Raw genomic sequence first — 22336 nt, 5'->3', positions numbered from 1 at the left:
GTGGAGATTGAAACAAGTCAAGTAAAGGAGAATGAGGGGGAAATGATGATAGTCAATGTAAGGAAATTAGTGACGTTTATTGCCGGTGTGATTAATGGAACAGCAGAGGTAAAATCTAAGACCGAAAGGATACAGTTGATAGTTATGGCAGCAGTACGACATCTGGATATAACAGGACTGACATGGGAAATAGTGAGAGATGATCTCAAACAACAGTCTAGTCAGGAATCATGTGTTGGGTAATATTAATTATGTTTTTAATTATACAATGGAATGCCCGAAGCCTGATAGCAAATGGACAAGAGTTTAAATCTTTTATTGATGGAATGGTGGAAAATCCAGATGTTATTTGTATACAGGAAACGTGGCTTAGTCCAAATTTGGATTTTGTGATACAGGGATATGTGGGGGTTCGTCGAGATAGGAAAGAAGGTGGTGGGGGAGGGTGTATTACATTTATTAGACAGGGGCTTCCATATAGGATTCTGGGACTGGGAAAGGAGTTAGAGTATGTGGTGGTGGAAGTGTGGATAGGGATGGACAGTATAGCAATAATTAACTTTTACAATCCATGTAGGAAATTGGACTTAAATTCAATAGAGGGGGTTGAGGGACAGGATAGACGAAAGGTAGTATGGTGTGGGGACTTTAACGCTCATAGCCCACTTTGGGGTGGGAAGAAGTTGGATAGAAATGGTCAGGTCATAGAGGAGTTGTTGGATTTAAAAGGGCTGGTGTGTCTTAATGATGGTAGAGGAACAAGAATTGATATGGTATCTGGAAATGAGTCGGCGTTAGATCTTACAATTACGTCTAATGATATAGGAAGATTATGTGAATGGGAGGTATGGGAGGAATCAACTGTAGGAAGTGATCATTTTCCTATATTATGTTCTATTCAAATGAGGACGAAAAGACGGTCTGAAGAGGGAGGAAGGAGATGGATGTTTGGTAAGGCAAATTGGGCAAAATTTAAGGAGCTTTGTGAGGAAAGGTTAGATGAGGAGGTTAGAGAAATGGATATTGACAGAGAATACAGTAGTTTCCAGGAAATTATTAAAGGGGTGGCAGATGAAACTATTCCTAAGAGCTCTGGAATAAGGAGAAGGAAAGCAGTTCCGTGGTGGACAGAGAAATGTGGAGAAGTAGTAAGAAATAGGAATAGGGCTTTTAGGCAGTTGAGACGGACGCATAATTTTGAGCATTTAATTCAATATAAAAGAGCTCAAGCATTAGTAAGAAAGACTATTCGACAGTCTAAGAGAGATTATTGGCGTCAGTTCTGCAGCTCAATAGGTAGAATGACACCTGTGGGAGAAGTGTGGGCGATGATAAAGAGGATGGGTGGGGAAAGGAGGGAATGGGTTTACCCTGTAATGGTGAGTGGGGAGGAGAAAGCTGTGACGGATAAGGAGAAGGCAGAGATGATGGCAAAAGCTTTTGTAGTAATACATAGCTCTGATAATCTGGAGGGAGAATGGAAGAAAGGAAGGGAAAGGACATTGAGGACATATCCTGGGGTCTTAGGAAAAAGAGAGGAAGTAGATGATGCATTGAGTGCACCATTTTCTAAGGCAGAGATGGAGAGAGCAATTAAACGGGCAGGGATGACAGCACCAGGAGGAGATGAACTGTGTTATGCTATGTTTACTTTTATGGGTGAGATTGCGTTAGGAAGACTGCTTAGATTATATAATAGAGTATGGGAGGAAGGACAACTTCCAAAAAGTTGGAAGGAAGCAATTGTAGTTCCTATTAGGAAACCAGGGAAGGATCCTGCAAAACCTAATAGTTATAGACCAATTGCGCTGACATCCCATATAGGTAAAATTATGGAACGTATGGTAACAGACAGACTGGTCTATTTTTTGGAGAAAAGAGAATTAATTGATTCTTATCAAAGTGGATTCAGGAAGGGAAGAGGAACAATGGATCCAATAATGTGCCTGGAAGATGAAATAAGGAAATCCCAGGTTAATAGGGAATCAGTGGTGGCAGTCTTCCTTGACGTTGAGAAAGCGTATGATATGATGTGGAAAGAGGGGATGTTGATTAAATTACATCTTTTGGGAATAGGAGGGAGGGCCTTTAACTGGGTAAAGGATTTCCTGTACGAACGCTCTATTCGGGTGAGAATTGGGAAAGAATTATCTGGTAGTTATATGGTAGAAAATGGAACACCTCAGGGTAGTGTTATCAGCCCACTGCTCTTTATCATTATGATAAATGATGTATTTTCAGATGTAGGGCCTGGCATTGGAAGATCGCTGTTTGCAGATGACGGGGCCTTGTGGAAGAGGGGAAGAAACATAAAATACACAGTAAGTAAGGTTCAGGAAGCAATAGAACAGGTAGAACGTTGGTCAATGAGATGGGGTTTTAGATTTTCAAAGGAAAAATCTCAAGTGGTTTTCTTTACAAGGAAAAAGATAGGGGAGGAAATTAATCTTAAATTATATGGACATGTTCTGGAGAAAGTAGAGTCCTTTAGGTTTTTGGGAATGGTTTTTGATGCTAGGTTAACATGGGCAGGTCACATAGAGAAAGTTTTAGTAAAGTGTAAAAAAGTATTAAATGTGATGAGGTGTCTGACAGGAGTGGACTGGGGGGCGAGCAGGCAATCACTGAGGGAGATATATGTTTCACTGATTAAGTCTGTTATAGATTATGGTTGTATAGCATATAGAGATGCAGCAAAAACTACACTGGCTAAACTGGAAGTAATACAAACTCAAGCACTTAGGATATGCAGTGGGGCTTTTCGGACATCACCTGCAGTGGCGTTGCAAGTAGAGATGGGTGAGATGCCTTTACATTTAAGGAGGGAACAGTTGGCAGCTAACTATTGGGCAAACCTACAAGGACATAATAGGTCCCACCCAACTAGAGTAGTAATGCAGGTGTGCTGGGAGCATGAAAGGGTTAAAAGTCAGAGTTTTGGATGGGTATGTGATGCTATTGGAAAAGACTTGGGGTTAGAGGGTATAGAATTTAGTCCAACAGTTCCGTTGCCTGTCAGACCACCATGGTTGTTTGTGGAACCTATAGTGGATTTGCAGTTATTAAATAGAAACTTAAAGAGTAGAGTAGAGGTGGATTTATGTAGAGTTTTTTGTGAACATCTGAATGAGGAGTTTAATGGGTATCTGGATATTTACACAGATGGGTCTAAAGATCCTAAGTCTGGGCAAACAGGGGCTGCATTTGGAATACCAAAAATGGGAGTTAAGGTACAGAAGAGACTGTCTGATCAAATATCTGTATTTACAGTGGAATTGATGGGTATCTGGTTGGCTCTACAGTGGGTAGAAGAAACAAGACCGGATAAAGTTGTAATTTGTTCAGACTCTAGTGCAGTACTAAAGTGTTTGCAATCATTTAAGTCAAAATCAAGACTAGACATAGTATATGAGGTACTAGAATGTTACACAAGGATTTCTCAGTTGGGGATGAAGGTAAAATTTACATGGGTACCAGCTCATGTTGGTGTTAAAGGAAATGAAATGGCAGATGGTTTGGCAAAACAAGCCAGTAAAAGAGAAGATGTGGAAATATCAATCGTAATGAGTAAAACAGAAGCTAAAACAAAAATCTGGATGGAAATTATGAAAAAGTGGCAGAGTGGTTGGGATAGAGAGGAGAAAGGGAGACATTTATACAGAATACAACAGAAGGTTGGGACAGAGAGGATCACTGGAAGGAGTCGAAGGGAAGAAATAATTTTCACTAGGTTAAGGATTGGACATTGTGGGTTGAATAAGTGCTTACATATTTTAGGTAAGCATGTAACAGGAAGATGTGAATTTTGTGACAGTATGGAATCTGTTGAACATGTGGTACTTGAATGCCAAAAATATGATAGAGAAAGGATAAAGATGAAAGAAAGCATAAGGAATTTGGGGGTGCAAGGGAATTCACTTAAGGAACTTCTGGGATTAACTTCAAATGATATCAGTACTCATTTATTTACCTTCCTTAAGGACACAGGGATAGCAAATAGAATATAGAAGAAAAAAAAAAAATTAATTAAAGGGTGGGGGAAGAGAGTTGGAAGTCTCCATTTTAGTTTTAGTTTCTCTTTGTCTAGCTCCGGTTCACACTCCAGTACAGTAGGTGGCGGTAATGCACCATTGAAGTTGGATGCCAACCGCCGTTAAACATCAAGGAAGAAGAAGAAGAAGAAGTCTCCTCTTTGTGTTTAGCTGTTGAACAATGGCTGGAAGTTGGTGTTTGGTTCAGATTTCGTTGGTCTGTGCTTTCTGTCATGCTGTTCCACAGTGGAGTAAGTCGCTTCAGGATGCTCAAGCTCTGATGATGCAGCAGACTGACCAGCAGTTTCAGCTCCAGCAGACTGACCAGCAGTTTCAGCTCCAGAAGCCAGTTCAACAGCTAACTAACCAACAGTTTCCGCTTCAGAAGCCTGTTCAACAGCTAACTAACCAGCAGTTTCCACTTCAGAAACCAGTTCAACACCTACCTAACCCGCAATTTCCACTTCAGAAGCCTGTTCAACAGTTAACTAAGCCGCAGTATCCGCTTCAGAAGCCTGTTCAACCGCTAACTAACCAGCAGTTTCCGCTTCGGAAGCCAGTTCAACAGCTAACTAAGCCGCAGTTTCCGCTTCAGAAGCCTGTTCAACAGCTAACTAACCAGCAGTTTCCGATTCAGAAACCAGTTCAACACCTACCTAACCCGCAATTTCCACTTCAGAAGCCTGTTCAACAGTTAACTAAGCCGCAGTTTCCGATTCAGAAGCCAGTTAAACAGCAGTTTCAGAAGCCAGTAGTGCAGGCAGAGCCCTTTGATAAATGTGTAGCTGTAGCTGATTCTGAGCAGATCCAATGTGGTCTACCTGGGATCAGTGGTGCTGAGTGTGAAGCTATCAACTGCTGCTTTAACGGACAGCAGTGTTTCTATGGAAGGGCGGGTAAGTGTTCCCAATCTTATTCCGTTCGTGTCAAACTGATTCTCTGAATTTAACCTGCTCTTGTACCTTGTTCTAGTGACCGTCCAGTGTATTAGAGATGGTCAGTTTGTGGTAGTGGTGTCTAGAGATGTTACTCTGCCTCGACTGAGTCTGGATACGGTTCATCTACTGGGTGGAAATGACCCACCTTGTGCTCCTGTGGGGTCTACACCTTCCTTTGCTATATACCAGTTCCCTGTGACCGCATGTGGCACGAGCGTGATGGTGAGCAGCTGCTACTGGTTTTATTCTGCATTTGCTTGTGATGGACTGGATGCTGACACTGTTCCTATTCACAGGAGGACAGCGGATATGTGGTGTATGAAAACCGAATGACCTCCTCGTATGAAGTGGGGATTGGACCATATGGTTCTATCACAAGGGACAGTCATTTTGAGTAGGTGATCCATGTCTTGGTGTGACCATTAATCCCTGATAAATGCTACAAGCTCGCTGTGTGTCGTCCAGGTTTCTCTTCCAGTGTAGATATTCAGGAACTTCAGTGGAAGCTCTGGTTGTGGAGGTCAACTCTGTTCCTCCACCTCCACCAGTAGCTGCTCCTGGACCTCTCAGGGTGGAGCTCAGACTGGCCAATGGCCAATGCGTCACCAAAGGCTGTGCTGAAGGTAAGGTCTTGTCCTGTGTCTGCCTAAAGCCTTTCAAACTGGAGTCTGGTTAAACCCCAGTGTTGTTCCTCAGGGGATGAGGCCTACACGTCCTATTACAGTGACGCTGATTATCCCATCACAAAAGTCCTGCGAGAGCCTGTGTATGTTGAGGTGCACATTATGGAGAGGACCGACCCCAACATTGTCCTGACGCTGGGACGTTGTTGGACGACTTCAACCCCCAGTCCACTCAGTCTCCCCCAGTGGGACCTTCTGATCGACGGGTGAGTGTACAGCCAATCTTTATCCAGTTAGTCTGCTGGGAGACCCTTTCTAACTTTTTTTTCTCTTGTTTTCAGATGCCCTTACCAGGACGACCGCTATCTGACCACACTGGTTCCAGTGACTGGATCGTCTGGTCTTCAGTTCCCAACCCACTACAAGCGCTTTGTTGTGAAGATGTTCACATTTGTAGATCCAGCCTCACTGGCTGCTCTGCAGGAAACCGTATGCCCCCCTTTACTTGAACATCTGTATATTTACTACTTGTGGATTCGATGACTTGAGCCTCTTTCTTCCCTGTCAGATCTTCATCCACTGCACTACAGAGGTGTGCCATCCATCATCTGGCTCTTGTGAGCAAAGCTGCACCAGGAAACGTGAGTTATTGCTCTTGACAAGAGGAACTGGGCATTTTAGAAGTGCATTCTCACTTTGAACATCTCTCTTTCAGGAAGAGACACTCGTATAAAGGCTGTCTCTGGGGAGCAGACTGTGGTTTCTAGTGGAGAAGTTACTCTGATCATGTAAATCTAGTGTTTTTAATAAACTTTTCAGAACCCTTAGGTGTCTTTTTGTCTATTGGAATTGTTTTGGTTCGGCAGAATGCGGGATTACATGCCTCTTCCCAGTGTTTTTATTCTTTCCCCTCTCACTATTAAACCAAGGTTCCACAACCTTTTGTAAGTTTGTGCATTCCTTAATCCTTCCTCCAGTTGCTAACCTGGGGCGGCACAAGGCTCCCCTTATTATTATTTATTTTATTTTTTTTAACTTGTCTTCCAAACAGTAGTTTGGTTCCCGACATTCAGAATATATAAAGTTATGTGGATTACTTGCGGCTTTTGTTTTAAATACAACTCAAATCGCTGAGCTCAAGTTTTAAGTGGAAATCAATTCTCGACTGTCTTGAAGCAAACACGAAACGGTGTCAATTGTCCGCAACTCAAAGTAGTGATATTAAAGGGATACTTCACCCCAAAATTGTGTCACTAATCACTTACCTACCCCCGTGTTGTTCCAAACCTGTAAAAACTTCATTCGTCTTCGGAACACAATTTAACCCCTTACTTGTCACCACTCATTTTCAGCATGGAGACACAAATGACATAACCAAAATTAAAAGGTTGCTGCTTAGGAGTCTTTCTTACTAGATACATAATGTTCACAAAGCTGACACTTCAAAGTTTACTGTTCAGGAATCAGAATTACTCAGACCGTTATAATCGAGATAAGCTCAAACATGTCAATAAAAATATTAAAAACCTATTGAAGTGTATTAAATGATGTAGGATATGATTTTAGATACATAATGAAGCTAAAGCCACAAGTCTACTAATACTTTATTTCAGAATATGATCTCACAAAGTGTGAATTTTATGAAACCTTTTCTAAGACCATGTCATGTGTGTTTTTAGAGAAGGCTCATAAAAGGCTAACAAAATTGATTTATGACTCCTGATTATCTCTTGTTTGGACCGGCAAAACTGCCCCATTCATGATTCTATTGTTCTTCCGAAACGAGCCTTTCACACATCGGCCAGGTATGACACAAAATCCTCATTCTTCATTTATCATCATTCTTTTGTTTTTATTTCGCTACTTTTAGCCTTTGTTCTGGTATTTCAAGGTTTACCAAGCCACATCGCTTCACTTCCAGTATACATTTACCCCACTGTTATCAAAAGCCTTACTATAAAAATACAACAAAACATTTTCTTACAACCTTTGACAAAACTATTACAAAATGCATTATGAAGAAGAACTGCACTTGCTATGTAGCTGCATTAGACCTAACGTTAGCATCAAGCTACATAAGACTATTTATGAAATTATTAGTACACTTTTACTCAAAACTCACTTTAAACCCTGACTGAGGTTTGTAATAACCTCCTTTTGCGATCACATGTGGAATTTGCTATTTATAGCCTTTTACATCGCTGCACAAGTTAGCATTTCAGATGTACATTTTTAATATTGTTATAAAAACGCCCCAAATCTCAAGAAAATCGCATACCAACCATTAACTAACGTAATCGTGTGTTTATTATTTGGATATTTCATGGGTACAGAGGTTTCTCTGTGTTGTTGTGGTCAGATATCAACACGGAAGTGTACAGGAAATGCATCATGGGTAGGACGGGGCGGCATATGATGCACCGTTATGATGGACAAGACACGGGCGAATCCGGTCTCTGTCAGTGCACACACGGAAGACTATACACACAGAGACAGGGCTGGGAGCGGATCATTACCATCAGATCGCGTAAACCAGTGGAAAATGAATAGAAATTATGTTTCTGTCCGAAGAAATATAAAGTAAACATCAGTAAATATATCTCTGTGTATATGCAACTTTTGCCTATAAACCCTATTTGACGCTTTTCAGTGAATCTATGACAACACAAACCACTGCAGACGTGACTGAATATGAATGCTTGGTGAATTTCTATTCTAAAAATGGCTCCTATTTTGTACTCCTGACATAAATTACTAAATAACGGTCACTGTTTTATCAAAACATTGGTCAAATATTGAAGCTACAGTCTTTAAACTTTCAACTGATGCGCAGTTTCTCCAGGTCAAGTAAGAGAGTGATGTTTAACGTGCTGTGAAAGTAAAACAATAATCTGGGGCCGGTGACGATCCTTGACAGCAAAGGGGTTAAAGATATTTTGGATGAAAACCGGGAGGCCTGTGACCATCCCCAAGTAAAACACTCGTCGGTCAAGGTCCAGAAAAGTATGAAAAGCACCGTCAGAATTACCCATCTGCCATCAGTGGATGAACCGTAACGTTAGGAAGCGATGAGAACACTTTGTACACAAATGAAACAAAGACTTTATTCAACAGATGGTCTCCTCTGTCTCTCCCCACATCACCCTAGCACCATTTTGAAAAACACCTGCTGAACGCAAACGGCATATGCTAGTGGATGCCACGGTTCTCTTTCAAATCAAGGCGTAAATTTATGTAGAAAACACAAGCTTGTGGCGCGGCTGACACAGAAGAACGTACACAGTCTGACTACTCCAAGGATGCTTTTCTGGACCTTGACAGTGCATTTTACTTGGCAGTCTGTGGGCCAATCACAAGCCTCCTGGTTTTCCTCCAAAATAAGTTGTGTTCCAAAGATGAACGAAGCTCTTATGGGTTGGGAACGACTTGGGGGCAAGTGATGACGATTTTCAATTTGGGGTGGAGTATCCCTTTAATATTGAAACTGTGCTAGAAACAAACCGCCCAAGATGTTGCACAAGCCAACAGTTTTCAAAAGAGGTCATTCACTGAGAGTCCAAACATTAGTTCTATTTGAGTGTCATTTCGGCAATTATTTTTCAGAATTATAATTGACCTGCTACTGCACAAAAACCCCCTTACGTCAGTACAGGTTCTGCAAGTTTGGCTCCCCAAATACTAAATTGAACTTAAGAGATGCCTGCCATTTTCCTAACACAATGGAAAACCTATAAATAACCCATCTGAAGGTGGAAAATGTTGTGCCAGTGTTGATACTGGGAGTGCGCTTTTATTGTACATGGATTTAAAAGCATTAGAGATGTCAACAAGGAGCATTAGGAAACAAATTTAACTGAGCAAACCTATTTGGGGATGCAAGGAGAAAATTAAACTGCTCATTTGAAGTTACCAACACGAAGAAATCAAGTTCACTGCATAAGAGGCACGCAAAATCTGCAGTGCTTCAAGGAAGTGGACGTTCACGCAGAACTCTTGGCACAAGTGCCAATTAACAGCAGTCCCTTTACAGCATCATGGGCAATGTATTCCACCTTTACAGTACTCATCAAAAGGGAGCTCACAGCAGGTCCCTTTAAAAGGGTTATTAACTTCCCTAACGCGAAAAGGGAGCCTTTCCTTCTGGCAAGAGAATAGGTACAGTAGGACTACCCGCTTCCTCGCTCAAATCAATTGGTTAAACTAGACAAGAAAAACCGAAGCAAGAATAAGTTTGCTCCCCCACATTTATTGAAGACCAGCCAAAGTCTTCTTGTGCTCTTGAACCACTACAGGACCGAGCGAGGCCTTCCCTTCCCACTGAAGGCCTAGAAAAAGCAGACACCAGAGTTAAGTGCTTGAAGGGTCAAAAACCAAGCTTAAAAGCACCTTCCTACCTCCAAAAGGAGAAGCAGCAGTTCCACCATCAGGACCACATGTGGAGTCACAGCAACCACAAACCTGGTGGTTCCCATCAGCAGCAAGCCACCTGCAATACGAAAAATCAGACATGGCACCTTTAATGTATTCGTAAGTGGCATGAACATACCCATTGGCAAAGGAACAGGATTTGTGGAGCGCGTCACTAGGTGCAGAAGCAAGAGTGGCCTTCAGAACACACGTCATGTAGATCTGCAAGAGACACCACGGGTAAGGGGTCACAAACCAAAGCAAATGGGAGAGGTCGTTCTCCCAAACACTCATAATACATACAGAAGGACTGGATCCCCCCTGGAACATGAAGGCCTCCAGCTGGAACCGGATTTTGTCCTCCTGGGATCGAGGCATGAAGCGCGAGCTGGAAGCTGTGACCTTGGCATCCACAAGACATCTAAAAAAAAGGAGTGAAAAGTAGTTGTCGGGGACAAAGTGGTTACAAGGAGCAAACGCGAGAACAAGTCAACTCTGCAGCATCTGGTGACATGAACACACCCATGATTCTCAATGAACAAATATCTCGGAATGGCGTTCACATCAGGTACTTGGGTGGCCACACAGCTGTCCACAAACACACGCAGAGGGACGTGGTTGTATACCTTCACAGATGCCTCAACATTAATAACGTCACCCAGGAAGTAAGAGTTTGAAGGCCTCTCAAAGGACCAGTCATCTGCAAGAGGGAAGAACTGCTTAGGCACAGCCTCGTTCAGAAGGCAGGAGGTCTAGAGAAACTGCACAAACCCATCATGAGCTTCAGGGAGAACAGCAAGACTTCTTCACCAGCCTCCGTTGAGGCATAAGGGACCCAAGTTGGCTTCAAGGCATTACCGCTGACATTTTGAAACCTGCCGTTCAAGTTACCAATTAAACGGGCTTCCAGTTCCACCACCGCAAGCAATGCCACGAGTCACAAAAGGTCACTTACCTTTGATAATGGCATTGAACACCAATAACTGCACCACCTGCACGGGTAATCGGAGTGCCAGCAAACGCCTCAGGAGTGTAGGTAAGGGCAAAGGTGTAGACAAGCTCATCCTTGGTCATCTATAGGAGACGGACGTTGTTACCTAGAGGATTCTCCCCAAACCCCCCCCCCCCATTCCTAAAGGCATCTTAGCAAGTCATGCCATAACACTTGGTTACCCGAGTAAGCGGTTATTAAGAGTTTTTCCCCAGATATAGATTCAGGGAACCGTCGATACCAAAACAAGGGCCCATTTTTAGTAGGGTTCAATAAATCTAGTAACACTTAACCGCTCTTACCATCAACACACTATTGCAGTCCTGCAGTTCATTGTCAAAGAAGAGCACCTTGGAGCCTGGGACCAAACCGACAACAGGACATCCTCCCAAAGTCAGACCAGATGGCTGGATCAGTTCACCATTGCTAAACAAGTCCTGCTGTACCTCCACATGAACCCGGTTCTCACCGCATTGAATAGCTACACTACTGGGAGTCACAGGTTGCCTCAAATGGAAGTCCACCGCCATCTCACTCGGCACTTCTGGAACAGTGGGAAACCTCCAGTCCAAAGGCTTCACTGGACCCTGCAACACCTGCTTCTCCTGAAGACCAAGAGGCTCTTGTGCAAATCCTCTGTAGTCAAGACTCTGAGACAGAGAAGCCTTCTGCAAAGTGTTTCCGAGCACTTGAGAAGAAACAGGCACTCTGGAAGCTGGATATGATTGATGCTTCTTGCTTTTTGGACTTTGACTGGATCTCAAACTTCCAAAAGCATTCTTCAGATCAAACACCACAAGCACAACCAGCACTAACACATATTGCAAAAGACCCATCCTGACAAACGTTAACACAATACCCACCAGTCCTCGTCTTTGCCATTAAGTACAGCTTTGAATTTAAGCGGCTCCTCCCCTTTCAGCTTGATTGATTACCTTTGATTCAACAAATTAACAAATGAGAACGTTCTGGAATGTCACTAGCCAATGGAAGGATTGATAAGGATCTGAGATTTTCATCTACACTTATTCACAATTTTACAATTAAAGTTTGACTGTGTGTCTATGATAGACAATGAATGTCATTAAAAAAGCCCCTGATATGACTCAAATAATATAGAATATTCATAAAAATCTCTCTCTTTTTAAATGGTTTTTAGTTTATCATTGGAAAAGATTTGGAAAAATGTAGAATTACATCACTTGCTCCCCAATGAATCCTCTGCAGTGAATGGGTGGCATCAGAACGAAAGTCCAAAGAGCTGATATAAATATCAATATAATCCACAAGTAATTCACATCAATTACTGTCTTTTGAAGTGAAAGGCTTTGTGTTTATAAGAAACAAATCCATCGTTAAGAAATTCAAACTATTGTTTCCGGCCAAAATATGAGTTCATAATCCCAGTTAAAGGTGCCATAGAATGCATTGATACAATATTTTAAATGATATCTACATAAAAAGGTACGTGGCTTGGGTATGGGCAAAAATTCTCCAGAACGGTTTTACATGTCCATTTACAACCCTGGGATTTGTCCACTCAGTTGTTAATGAAGAGGGAGGGACTATCGTTAATTAGCTGAAATCTGTAGAATAGAAAAAGACCAAAGGGCAATGTCTCCTCTTTGTGTTTAGCTGTTGAACAATGGCTGGAAGTTGGTGTTTGGTTCAGATTTCGTTGGTCTGTGCTTTCTGTCATGCTGTTCCACAGTGGAGTAAGTCGCTTCAGGATGCTCAAGCTCTGATGATGCAGCAGACTGACCAGCAGTTTCAGCTCCAGCAGACTGACCAGCAGTTTCAGCTCCAGAAGCCAGTTCAACAGCTAACTAACCAACAGTTTCAGCTCCAGAAGCCAGTTCAACAGCTAACTAACCAACAGTTTCCGCTTCAGAAGCCTGTTCAACAGCTAACTAACCAGCAGTTTCCACTTCAGAAACCAGTTCAACACCTACCTAACCCGCAATTTCCACTTCAGAAGCCTGTTCAACAGTTAACTAAGCCGCAGTATCCGCTTCAGAAGCCTGTTCAACCGCTAACTAACCAGCAGTTTCCGCTTCGGAAGCCAGTTCAACAGCTAACTAAGCCGCAGTTTCCGCTTCAGAAGCCTGTTCAACAGCTAACTAACCAGCAGTTTCCGATTCAGAAACCAGTTCAACACCTACCTAACCCGCAATTTCCACTTCAGAAGCCTGTTCAACAGTTAACTAAGCCGCAGTTTCCGATTCAGAAGCCAGTTAAACAGCAGTTTCAGAAGCCAGTAGTGCAGGCAGAGCCCTTTGATAAATGTGTAGCTGTAGCTGATTCTGAGCAGATCCAATGTGGTCTACCTGGGATCAGTGGTGCTGAGTGTGAAGCTATCAACTGCTGCTTTAACGGACAGCAGTGTTTCTATGGAAGGGCGGGTAAGTGTTCCCAATCTTATTCCGTTCGTGTCAAACTGATTCTCTGAATTTAACCTGCTCTTGTACCTTGTTCTAGTGACCGTCCAGTGTATTAGAGATGGTCAGTTTGTGGTAGTGGTGTCTAGAGATGTTACTCTGCCTCGACTGAGTCTGGATACGGTTCATCTACTGGGTGGAAATGACCCACCTTGTGCTCCTGTGGGGTCTACACCTTCCTTTGCTATATACCAGTTCCCTGTGACCGCATGTGGCACGAGCGTGATGGTGAGCAGCTGCTACTGGTTTTATTCTGCATTTGCTTGTGATGGACTGGATGCTGACACTGTTCCTATTCACAGGAGGACAGCGGATATGTGGTGTATGAAAACCGAATGACCTCCTCGTATGAAGTGGGGATTGGACCATATGGTTCTATCACAAGGGACAGTCATTTTGAGTAGGTGATCCATGTCTTGGTGTGACCATTAATCCCTGATAAATGCTACAAGCTCGCTGTGTGTCGTCCAGGTTTCTCTTCCAGTGTAGATATTCAGGAACTTCAGTGGAAGCTCTGGTTGTGGAGGTCAACTCTGTTCCTCCACCTCCACCAGTAGCTGCTCCTGGACCTCTCAGGGTGGAGCTCAGACTGGCCAATGGCCAATGCGTCACCAAAGGCTGTGCTGAAGGTAAGGTCTTGTCCTGTGTCTGCCTAAAGCCTTTCAAACTGGAGTCTGGTTAAACCCCAGTGTTGTTCCTCAGGGGATGAGGCCTACACGTCCTATTACAGTGACGCTGATTATCCCATCACAAAAGTCCTGCGAGAGCCTGTGTATGTTGAGGTGCACATTATGGAGAGGACCGACCCCAACATTGTCCTGACGCTGGGACGTTGTTGGACGACTTCAACCCCCAGTCCACTCAGTCTCCCCCAGTGGGACCTTCTGATCGACGGGTGAGTGTACAGCCAATCTTTATCCAGTTAGTCTGCTGGGAGACCCTTTCTAACTTTTTTTTTCTCTTGTTTTCAGATGCCCTTACCAGGACGACCGCTATCTGACCACACTGGTTCCAGTGACTGGATCGTCTGGTCTTCAGTTCCCAACCCACTACAAGCGCTTTGTTGTGAAGATGTTCACATTTGTAGATCCAGCCTCACTGGCTGCTCTGCAGGAAACCGTATGCCCCCCTTTACTTGAACATCTGTATATTTACTACTTGTGGATTCGATGACTTGAGCCTCTTTCTTCCCTGTCAGATCTTCATCCACTGCACTACAGAGGTGTGCCATCCATCATCTGGCTCTTGTGAGCAAAGCTGCACCAGGAAACGTGAGTTCTTGCTCTTGACAAGAGGAACTGGGCATTTTAGAAGTGCATTCTCACTTTGAACATCTCTCTTTCAGGAAGAGACACTCGTATCAAGGCTGTCTCTGGGGAGCAGACTGTGGTTTCTAGTGGAGAAGTTACTCTGGTCATGTAAATCTAGTGTTTTTAATAAACTTTTCAGAACCCTTAGGTGTCTTTTTGTCTATTGGTATTGTTTTGGTTCGGCAGAATGCGGGATTACATGCCTCTTCCCAGTGTTTTTATTCTTTCCCCTCTCACTATTAAACCAAGGTTCCACAACCTTTTGTAAGTTTGTGCATTCCTTAATCCTTCCTCCAGTTGCTAACCTGGGGCGGCACAAGGCTCCCCTTATTATTATTTATTTTATTTTTTTTTAACTTGTCTTCCAAACAGTAGTTTGGTTCCCGACATTCAGAATATATAAAGTTATGTGGATTACTTGCGGCTTTTGTTTTAAATACAACTCAAATCGCTGAGCTCAAGTTTTAAGTGGAAATCAATTCTCGACTGTCTTGAAGCAAACACGAAACGGTGTCAATTGTCCGCAACTCAAAGTAGTGATATTAAAGGGATACTTCACCCCAAAATTGTGTCACTAATCACTTACCTACCCCCGTGTTGTTCCAAACCTGTAAAAACTTCATTCGTCTTCGGAACACAATTTAACCCCTTACTTGTCACCACTCATTTTCAGCATGGAGACACAAATGACATAACCAAAATTAAAAGGTTGCTGCTTAGGAGTCTTTCTTACTAGATACATAATGTTCACAAAGCTGACACTTCAAAGTTTACTGTTCAGGAATCAGAATTACTCAGACCGTTATAATCGAGATAAGCTCAAACATGTCAATAAAAAATATTAAAAACCTATTGAAGTGTATTAAATGATGTAGGATATGATTTTAGATACATAATGAAGCTAAAGCCACAAGTCTACTAATACTTTATTTCAGAATATGATCTCACAAAGTGTGAATTTTATGAAACCTTTTCTAAGACCATGTCATGTGTGTTTTTAGAGAAGGCTCATAAAAGGCTAACAAAATTGATTTATGACTCCTGATTATCTCTTGTTTGGACCGGCAAAACTGCCCCATTCATGATTCTATTGTTCTTCCGAAACGAGCCTTTCACACATCGGCCAGGTATGACACAAAATCCTCATTCTTCATTTATCATCATTCTTTTGTTTTTATTTCGCTACTTTTAGCCTTTGTTCTGGTATTTCAAGGTTTACCAAGCCACATCGCTTCACTTCCAGTATACATTTACCCCACTGTTATCAAAAGCCTTACTATAAAAATACAACAAAACATTTTCTTACAACCTTTGACAAAACTATTACAAAATGCATTATGAAGAAGAACTGCACCTGCTATGTAGCTGCATTAGACCTAACGTTAGCATCAAGCTACATAAGACTATTTATGAAATTATTAGTACACTTTTACTCAAAACTCACTTTAAACCCTGACTGAGGTTTGTAATAACCTCCTTTTGCGATCACATGTGGAATTTGCTATTTATAGCCTTTTACATCGCTGCACAAGTTAGCATTTCAGATGTACATTTTTAATATTGTTATAAAAACGCCCCAAATCTCAAGAAAATCGCATACCAACCATTAACTAACGTAATCGTGTGTTTATTATTTGGATATTTCATGGGTACAGAGGTTTCTCTGTGTTGTTGTGGTCAGATATCAACACGGAAGTGTACAGGAAATGCATCATGGGTAGGACGGGGCGGCATATGATGCACCGTTATGATGGACAAGACACGGGCGAATCCGGTCTCTGTCAGTGCACACACGGAAGACTATACACACAGAGACAGGGCTGGGAGCGGATCATTACCATCAGATCGCGTAAACCAGTGGAAAATGAATAGAAATTATGATTCTGTCTGAAGAAATATAAAGTAAACATCAGTAAATATATCTCTGTGTATATGCAACTTTTGCCTATAAACCCTATTTGACGCTTTTCAGTGAATCTATGACAACACAAACCACTGCAGACGTGACTGAATATGAATGCTTGGTGAATTTCTATTCTAAAAATGGCTCCTATTTTGTACTCCTGACATAAATTACTAAATAACGGTCACTGTTTTATCAAAACATTGGTCAAATATTGAAGCTACAGTCTTTAAACTTTCAACTGATGCGCAGTTTCTCCAGGTCAAGTAAGAGAGTGATGTTTAACGTGCTGTGAAAGTAAAACAATAATCTGGGGCCGGTGACGATCCTTGACAGCAAAGGGGTTAAAGATATTTTGGATGAAAACCGGGAGGCCTGTGACCATCCCCAAGTAAAACACTCGTCGGTCAAGGTCCAGAAAAGTATGAAAAGCACCGTCAGAATTACCCATCTGCCATCAGTGGATGAACCGTAACGTTAGGAAGCGATGAGAACACTTTGTACACAAATGAAACAAAGACTTTATTCAACAGATGGTCTCCTCTGTCTCTCCCCACATCACCCTAGCGCCATTTTGAAAAACACCTGCTGAACGCAAACGGCATATGCTAGTGGATGCCACGGTTCTCTTTCAAATCAAGGCGTAAATTTATGTAGAAAACACAAGCTTGTGGCGCGGCTGACACAGAAGAACGTACACAGTCTGACTACTCCAAGGATGCTTTTCTGGACCTTGACAGTGCATTTTACTTGGCAGTCTGTGGGCCAATCACAAGCCTCCTGGTTTTCCTCCAAAATAAGTTGTGTTCCAAAGATGAACGAAGCTCTTATGGGTTGGGAACGACTTGGGGGCAAGTGATGACGATTTTCAATTTGGGGTGGAGTATCCCTTTAATATTGAAACTGTGCTAGAAACAAACCGCCCAAGATGTTGCACAAGCCAACAGTTTTCAAAAGAGGTCATTCACTGAGAGTCCAAACATTAGTTCTATTTGAGTGTCATTTCGGCAATTATTTTTCAGAATTATAATTGACCTGCTACTGCACAAAAACCCCCTTACGTCAGTACAGGTTCTGCAAGTTTGGCTCCCCAAATACTAAATTGAACTTAAGAGATGCCTGCCATTTTCCTAACACAATGGAAAACCTATAAATAACCCATCTGAAGGTGGAAAATGTTGTGCCAGTGTTGATACTGGGAGTGCGCTTTTATTGTACATGGATTTAAAAGCATTAGAGATGTCAACAAGGAGCATTAGGAAACAAATTTAACTGAGCAAACCTATTTGGGGATGCAAGGAGAAAATTAAACTGCTCATTTGAAGTTACCAACACGAAGAAATCAAGTTCACTGCATAAGAGGCACGCAAAATCTGCAGTGCTTCAAGGAAGTGGACGTTCACGCAGAACTCTTGGCACAAGTGCCAATTAACAGCAGTCCCTTTACAGCATCATGGGCAATGTATTCCACCTTTACAGTACTCATCAAAAGGGAGCTCACAGCAGGTCCCTTTAAAAGGGTTATTAACTTCCCTAACGCGAAAAGGGAGCCTTTCCTTCTGGCAAGAGAATAGGTACAGTAGGACTACCCGCTTCCTCGCTCAAATCAATTGGTTAAACTAGACAAGAAAAACCGAAGCAAGAATAAGTTTGCTCCCCCACATTTATTGAAGACCAGCCAAAGTCTTCTTGTGCTCTTGAACCACTACAGGACCGAGCGAGGCCTTCCCTTCCCACTGAAGGCCTAGAAAAAGCAGACACCAGAGTTAAGTGCTTGAAGGGTCAAAAACCAAGCTTAAAAGCACCTTCCTACCTCCAAAAGGAGAAGCAGCAGTTCCACCATCAGGACCACATGTGGAGTCACAGCAACCACAAACCTGGTGGTTCCCATCAGCAGCAAGCCACCTGCAATACGAAAAATCAGACATGGCACCTTTAATGTATTCGTAAGTGGCATGAACATACCCATTGGCAAAGGAACAGGATTTGTGGAGCGCGTCACTAGGTGCAGAAGCAAGAGTGGCCTTCAGAACACACGTCATGTAGATCTGCAAGAGACACCACGGGTAAGGGGTCACAAACCAAAGCAAATGGGAGAGGTCGTTCTCCCAAACACTCATAATACATACAGAAGGACTGGATCCCCCCTGGAACATGAAGGCCTCCAGCTGGAACCGGATTTTGTCCTCCTGGGATCGAGGCATGAAGCGCGAGCTGGAAGCTGTGACCTTGGCATCCACAAGACATCTAAAAAAAAGGAGTGAAAAGTAGTTGTCGGGGACAAAGTGGTTACAAGGAGCAAACGCGAGAACAAGTCAACTCTGCAGCATCTGGTGACATGAACACACCCATGATTCTCAATGAACAAATATCTCGGAAGGGCGTTCACATCAGGTACTTGGGTGGCCACACAGCTGTCCACAAACACACGCAGAGGGACGTGGTTGTATACCTTCACAGATGCCTCAACATTAATAACGTCACCCAGGAAGTAAGAGTTTGAAGGCCTCTCAAAGGACCAGTCATCTGCAAGAGGGAAGAACTGCTTAGGCACAGCCTCGTTCAGAAGGCAGGAGGTCTAGAGAAACTGCACAAACCCATCATGAGCTTCAGGGAGAACAGCAAGACTTCTTCACCAGCCTCCGTTGAGGCATAAGGGACCCAAGTTGGCTTCAAGGCATTACCGCTGACATTTTGAAACCTGCCGTTCAAGTTACCAATTAAACGGGCTTCCAGTTCCACCACCGCAAGCAATGCCACGAGTCACAAAAGGTCACTTACCTTTGATAATGGCATTGAACACCAATAACTGCACCACCTGCACGGGTAATCGGAGTGCCAGCAAACGCCTCAGGAGTGTAGGTAAGGGCAAAGGTGTAGACAAGCTCATCCTTGGTCATCTATAGGAGACGGACGTTGTTACCTAGAGGATTCTCCCCAAACCCCCCCCCCCATTCCTAAAGGCATCTTAGCTAGTCATGCCATAACACTTGGTTACCCGAGTAAGCCGGTTATTAAGAGTTTTTCCCCAGATATAGATTCAGGGAACCGTCGATACCAAAACAAGGGCCCATTTTTAGTAGGGTTCAATAAATCTAGTAACACTTAACCGCCCTTACCATCAACACACTATTGCAGTCCTGCAGTTCATTGTCAAAGAAGAGCACCTTGGAGCCTGGGACCAAACCGACAACAGGACATCCTCCCAAAGTCAGACCAGATGGCTGGATCAGTTCACCATTGCTAAACAAGTCCTGCTGTACCTCCACATGAACCCGGTTCTCACCGCATTGAATAGCTACACTACTGGGAGTCACAGGTTGCCTCAAATGGAAGTCCACCGCCATCTCACTCGGCACTTCTGGAACAGTGGGAAACCTCCAGTCCAAAGGCTTCACTGGACCCTGCAACACCTGCTTCTCCTGAAGACCAAGAGGCTCTTGTGCAAATCCTCTGTAGTCAAGACTCTGAGACAGAGAAGCCTTCTGCAAAGTGTTTCCGAGCACTTGAGAAGAAACAGGCACTCTGGAAGCTGGATATGATTGATGCTTCTTGCTTTTTGGACTTTGACTGGATCTCAAACTTCCAAAGCATTCTTCAGATCAAACACCACAAGCACAACCAGCACTAACACATATTGCAAAAGACCCATCCTGACAAACGTTAACACAATACCCACCAGTCCTCGTCTTTGCCATTAAGTACAGCTTTGAATTTAAGCGGCTCCTCCCCTTTCAGCTTGATTGATTACCTTTGATTCAACAAATTAACAAATGAGAACGTTCTGGAATGTCACTAGCCAATGGAAGGATTGATAAGGATCTGAGATTTTCATCTACACTTATTCACATTTTACCAATTAAAGTTTGACTGTGTGTCTATGATAGACAATGAATGTCATTAAAAAAAGCCCCTGATATGACTCAAATAATATAGAATATTCATAAAAATCTATCTCTCTTTTAAATGGTTTTTAGTTTATCATTGGAAAAGATTTGGAAAAATGTAGAATTACATCACTTGCTCCCCAATGAATCCTCTGCCAGTGAATGGGTGGCATCAGAACGAAAGTCCAAAGAGCTGATATAAATATCAATATAATCCACAAGTAATTCACATCAATTACTGTCTTTTGAAGTGAAAGGCTTTGTGTTTATAAGAAACAATCCATCGTTAAGAAATTCAAACTATTGTTTCCGGCCAAAATATGAGTTCATAATCCCAGTTAAAGGTGCCATAGAATGCATTGATACAATATTTTAAATGATATCTACATAAAAAGGTACGTGGCTTGGGTATGGGCAAAATTCTCCAGAACGGTTTTACATGTCCATTTACAACCCTGGGATTTGTCCACTCAGTTGTTAATGAAGAGGGAGGGACTATCGTTAATTAGCTGAAATCTGTAGAATAGAAAAGACCAAAGGGCAATGTCTCCTCTTTGTGTTTAGCTGTTGAACAATGGCTGGAAGTTGGTGTTTGGGTTCAGATTTCGTTGGTCTGTGCTTTCTGTCATGCTGTTCCACAGTGGAGTAAGTCGCTTCAGGATGCTCAAGCTCTGATGATGCAGCAGACTGACCAGCAGTTTCAGCTCCAGCAGACTGACCAGCAGTTTCAGCTCCAGAAGCCAGTTTCAACAGCTAACTAACCAACAGTTTCAGCTCCAGAAGCCAGTTCAACAGCTAACTAACCAACAGTTTCCGCTTCAGAAGCCTGTTCAAGCAGCTAACTAACCAGCAGTTTCCACTTCAGAAACCAGTTCAACACCTACCTAACCCGCAATTTCCACTTCAGAAGCCTGTTCCAACAGTTCAACCTAAGCCGCAGTATCCGCTTCAGAAGCCTGTTCAACCGCTAACTAACCAGCAGTTTCCGCTTCGGAAGCCAGTTCAACAGCTAACTAAGCCGCAGTTTCCGCTTCAGAAGCCTGTTCAACAGCTAACTAACCAGCAGTTTCCGATTCAGAAACCAGTTCAACACCTACCTAACCCGCAATTTCCACTTCAGAAGCCTGTTCAACAGTTAACTAAGCCGCAGTTTCCGATTCAGAAGCCAGTTAAACAGCAGTTTCAGAAGCCAGTAGTGCAGGCAGAGCCCTTTGATAAATGTGTAGCTGTAGCTGATTCTGAGCAGATCCAATGTGGTCTACCTGGGATCAGTGGTGCTGAGTGTGAAGCTATCAACTGCTGCTTTAACGGACAGCAGTGTTTCTATGGAAGGGCGGGTAAGTGTTCCCAATCTTATTCCGTTCGTGTCAAACTGATTCTCTGAATTTAACCTGCTCTTGTACTTGTTCTAGTGACCGTCCAGTGTATTAGAGATGGTCAGTTTGTGGTAGTGGTGTCTAGAGATGTTACTCTGCCTCGACTGAGTCTGGATACGGTTCATCTACTGGGTGGAAATGACCCACCTTGTGCTCCTGTGGGGTCTACACCTTCCTTTGCTATATACCAGTTCCCTGTGACCGCATGTGGCACGAGCGTGATGGTGAGCAGCTGCTACTGGTTTTATTCTGCATTTGCTTGTGATGGACTGGATGCTGACACTGTTCCTATTCACAGGAGGACAGCGGATATGTGGTGTATGAAAACCGAATGACCTCCTCGTATGAAGTGGGGATTGGACCATATGGTTCTATCACAAGGACAGTCATTTTGAGTAGGTGATCCATGTCTTGGTGTGACCATTAATCCCT

At 43.0% G+C, this 22336-nt stretch overlaps 4 protein-coding genes and 1 pseudogene across 4 annotated transcripts; 3 read left to right on the top strand and 2 right to left on the bottom strand.

Annotated features, from left to right (window-relative positions):
• The first annotated feature begins 4183 nt into the window (after positions 1 to 4183).
• LOC113080047 (zona pellucida sperm-binding protein 4-like) lies at positions 4184 to 6417 on the top strand. The gene is made up of 8 exons (XM_026252301.1): positions 4184 to 4927; positions 5004 to 5191; positions 5266 to 5363; positions 5435 to 5592; positions 5666 to 5858; positions 5934 to 6081; positions 6161 to 6233; positions 6308 to 6417. The coding sequence occupies exons 1-8, from the start codon at positions 4213 to 4215 to the stop codon at positions 6382 to 6384; spliced, it is 1650 nt and encodes a 549-aa protein (XP_026108086.1). The 5' UTR covers positions 4184 to 4212; the 3' UTR covers positions 6385 to 6417.
• Positions 6418 to 9818: 3401 nt separating this feature from the next.
• On the bottom strand, positions 9819 to 11862 carry LOC113080048 (zona pellucida sperm-binding protein 3-like). Its single transcript, XM_026252302.1, has 8 exons — positions 11293 to 11862; positions 10955 to 11073; positions 10771 to 10874; positions 10522 to 10699; positions 10303 to 10420; positions 10139 to 10221; positions 9987 to 10078; positions 9819 to 9917 (listed from the first exon to the last, which is right to left on the bottom strand). The coding sequence occupies exons 1-8, from the start codon at positions 11824 to 11826 to the stop codon at positions 9838 to 9840; spliced, it is 1308 nt and encodes a 435-aa protein (XP_026108087.1). The 5' UTR covers positions 11827 to 11862; the 3' UTR covers positions 9819 to 9837.
• A 733-nt stretch (positions 11863 to 12595) lies between these two features.
• Positions 12596 to 14996, top strand: LOC113080046 (zona pellucida sperm-binding protein 4-like). Its single transcript, XM_026252299.1, has 8 exons — positions 12596 to 13392; positions 13469 to 13656; positions 13731 to 13828; positions 13900 to 14057; positions 14131 to 14323; positions 14400 to 14547; positions 14627 to 14699; positions 14774 to 14996. The coding sequence occupies exons 1-8, from the start codon at positions 12636 to 12638 to the stop codon at positions 14848 to 14850; spliced, it is 1692 nt and encodes a 563-aa protein (XP_026108084.1). The 5' UTR covers positions 12596 to 12635; the 3' UTR covers positions 14851 to 14996.
• A 3290-nt stretch (positions 14997 to 18286) lies between these two features.
• Positions 18287 to 20308, bottom strand: LOC113080049 (zona pellucida sperm-binding protein 3-like; annotated as a pseudogene).
• An 897-nt stretch (positions 20309 to 21205) lies between these two features.
• LOC113080045 (gamma-hordein-3-like) lies at positions 21206 to 22299 on the top strand (the record flags this gene model as incomplete). The annotated part of the gene is made up of 4 exons (XM_026252298.1): positions 21206 to 21271; positions 21436 to 21865; positions 21941 to 22128; positions 22203 to 22299. Coding segments are annotated over exons 1-4 (781 nt in total), but the record flags the coding sequence as incomplete, so codon positions are not given.
• Between the last annotated feature and the right edge of the window lie 37 nt (positions 22300 to 22336).

This window comes from Carassius auratus, unplaced genomic scaffold, assembly GCF_003368295.1.
Source record: "Carassius auratus strain Wakin unplaced genomic scaffold, ASM336829v1 scaf_tig00030182, whole genome shotgun sequence".
Lineage (NCBI taxonomy): Eukaryota > Metazoa > Chordata > Actinopteri > Cypriniformes > Cyprinidae > Carassius > Carassius auratus.
This window is presented reverse-complemented; position numbering and strand designations above follow the sequence as displayed.

Coding starts and splice junctions, on each gene's coding strand:
- LOC113080047 (XM_026252301.1), top strand. CDS start 4,213: ATGGCTGGAAGTTGGTGTTTGGTTCAGATTTCGTTGGTCTGTGCTTTC. Junction 5,859..5,933: donor TGGGACCTTCTGATCGACGG/GTGAGTGTACAG, acceptor TCTTGTTTTCAG/ATGCCCTTACCAGGACGACC. Junction 6,082..6,160: donor TGGCTGCTCTGCAGGAAACC/GTATGCCCCCCT, acceptor CTTCCCTGTCAG/ATCTTCATCCACTGCACTAC.
- LOC113080048 (XM_026252302.1), bottom strand. CDS start 11,826: ATGGGTCTTTTGCAATATGTGTTAGTGCTGGTTGTGCTTGTGGTGTTT. Junction 11,074..11,292: donor ACTGCAATAGTGTGTTGATG/GTAAGAGCGGTT, acceptor CGTCTCCTATAG/ATGACCAAGGATGAGCTTGT. Junction 10,079..10,138: donor TCCTGTTCCTTTGCCAATGG/GTATGTTCATGC, acceptor TTCGTATTGCAG/GTGGCTTGCTGCTGATGGGA.
- LOC113080046 (XM_026252299.1), top strand. CDS start 12,636: ATGGCTGGAAGTTGGTGTTTGGTTCAGATTTCGTTGGTCTGTGCTTTC. Junction 13,657..13,730: donor CATGTGGCACGAGCGTGATG/GTGAGCAGCTGC, acceptor TCCTATTCACAG/GAGGACAGCGGATATGTGGT. Junction 13,829..13,899: donor ACAAGGGACAGTCATTTTGA/GTAGGTGATCCA, acceptor TGTGTCGTCCAG/GTTTCTCTTCCAGTGTAGAT.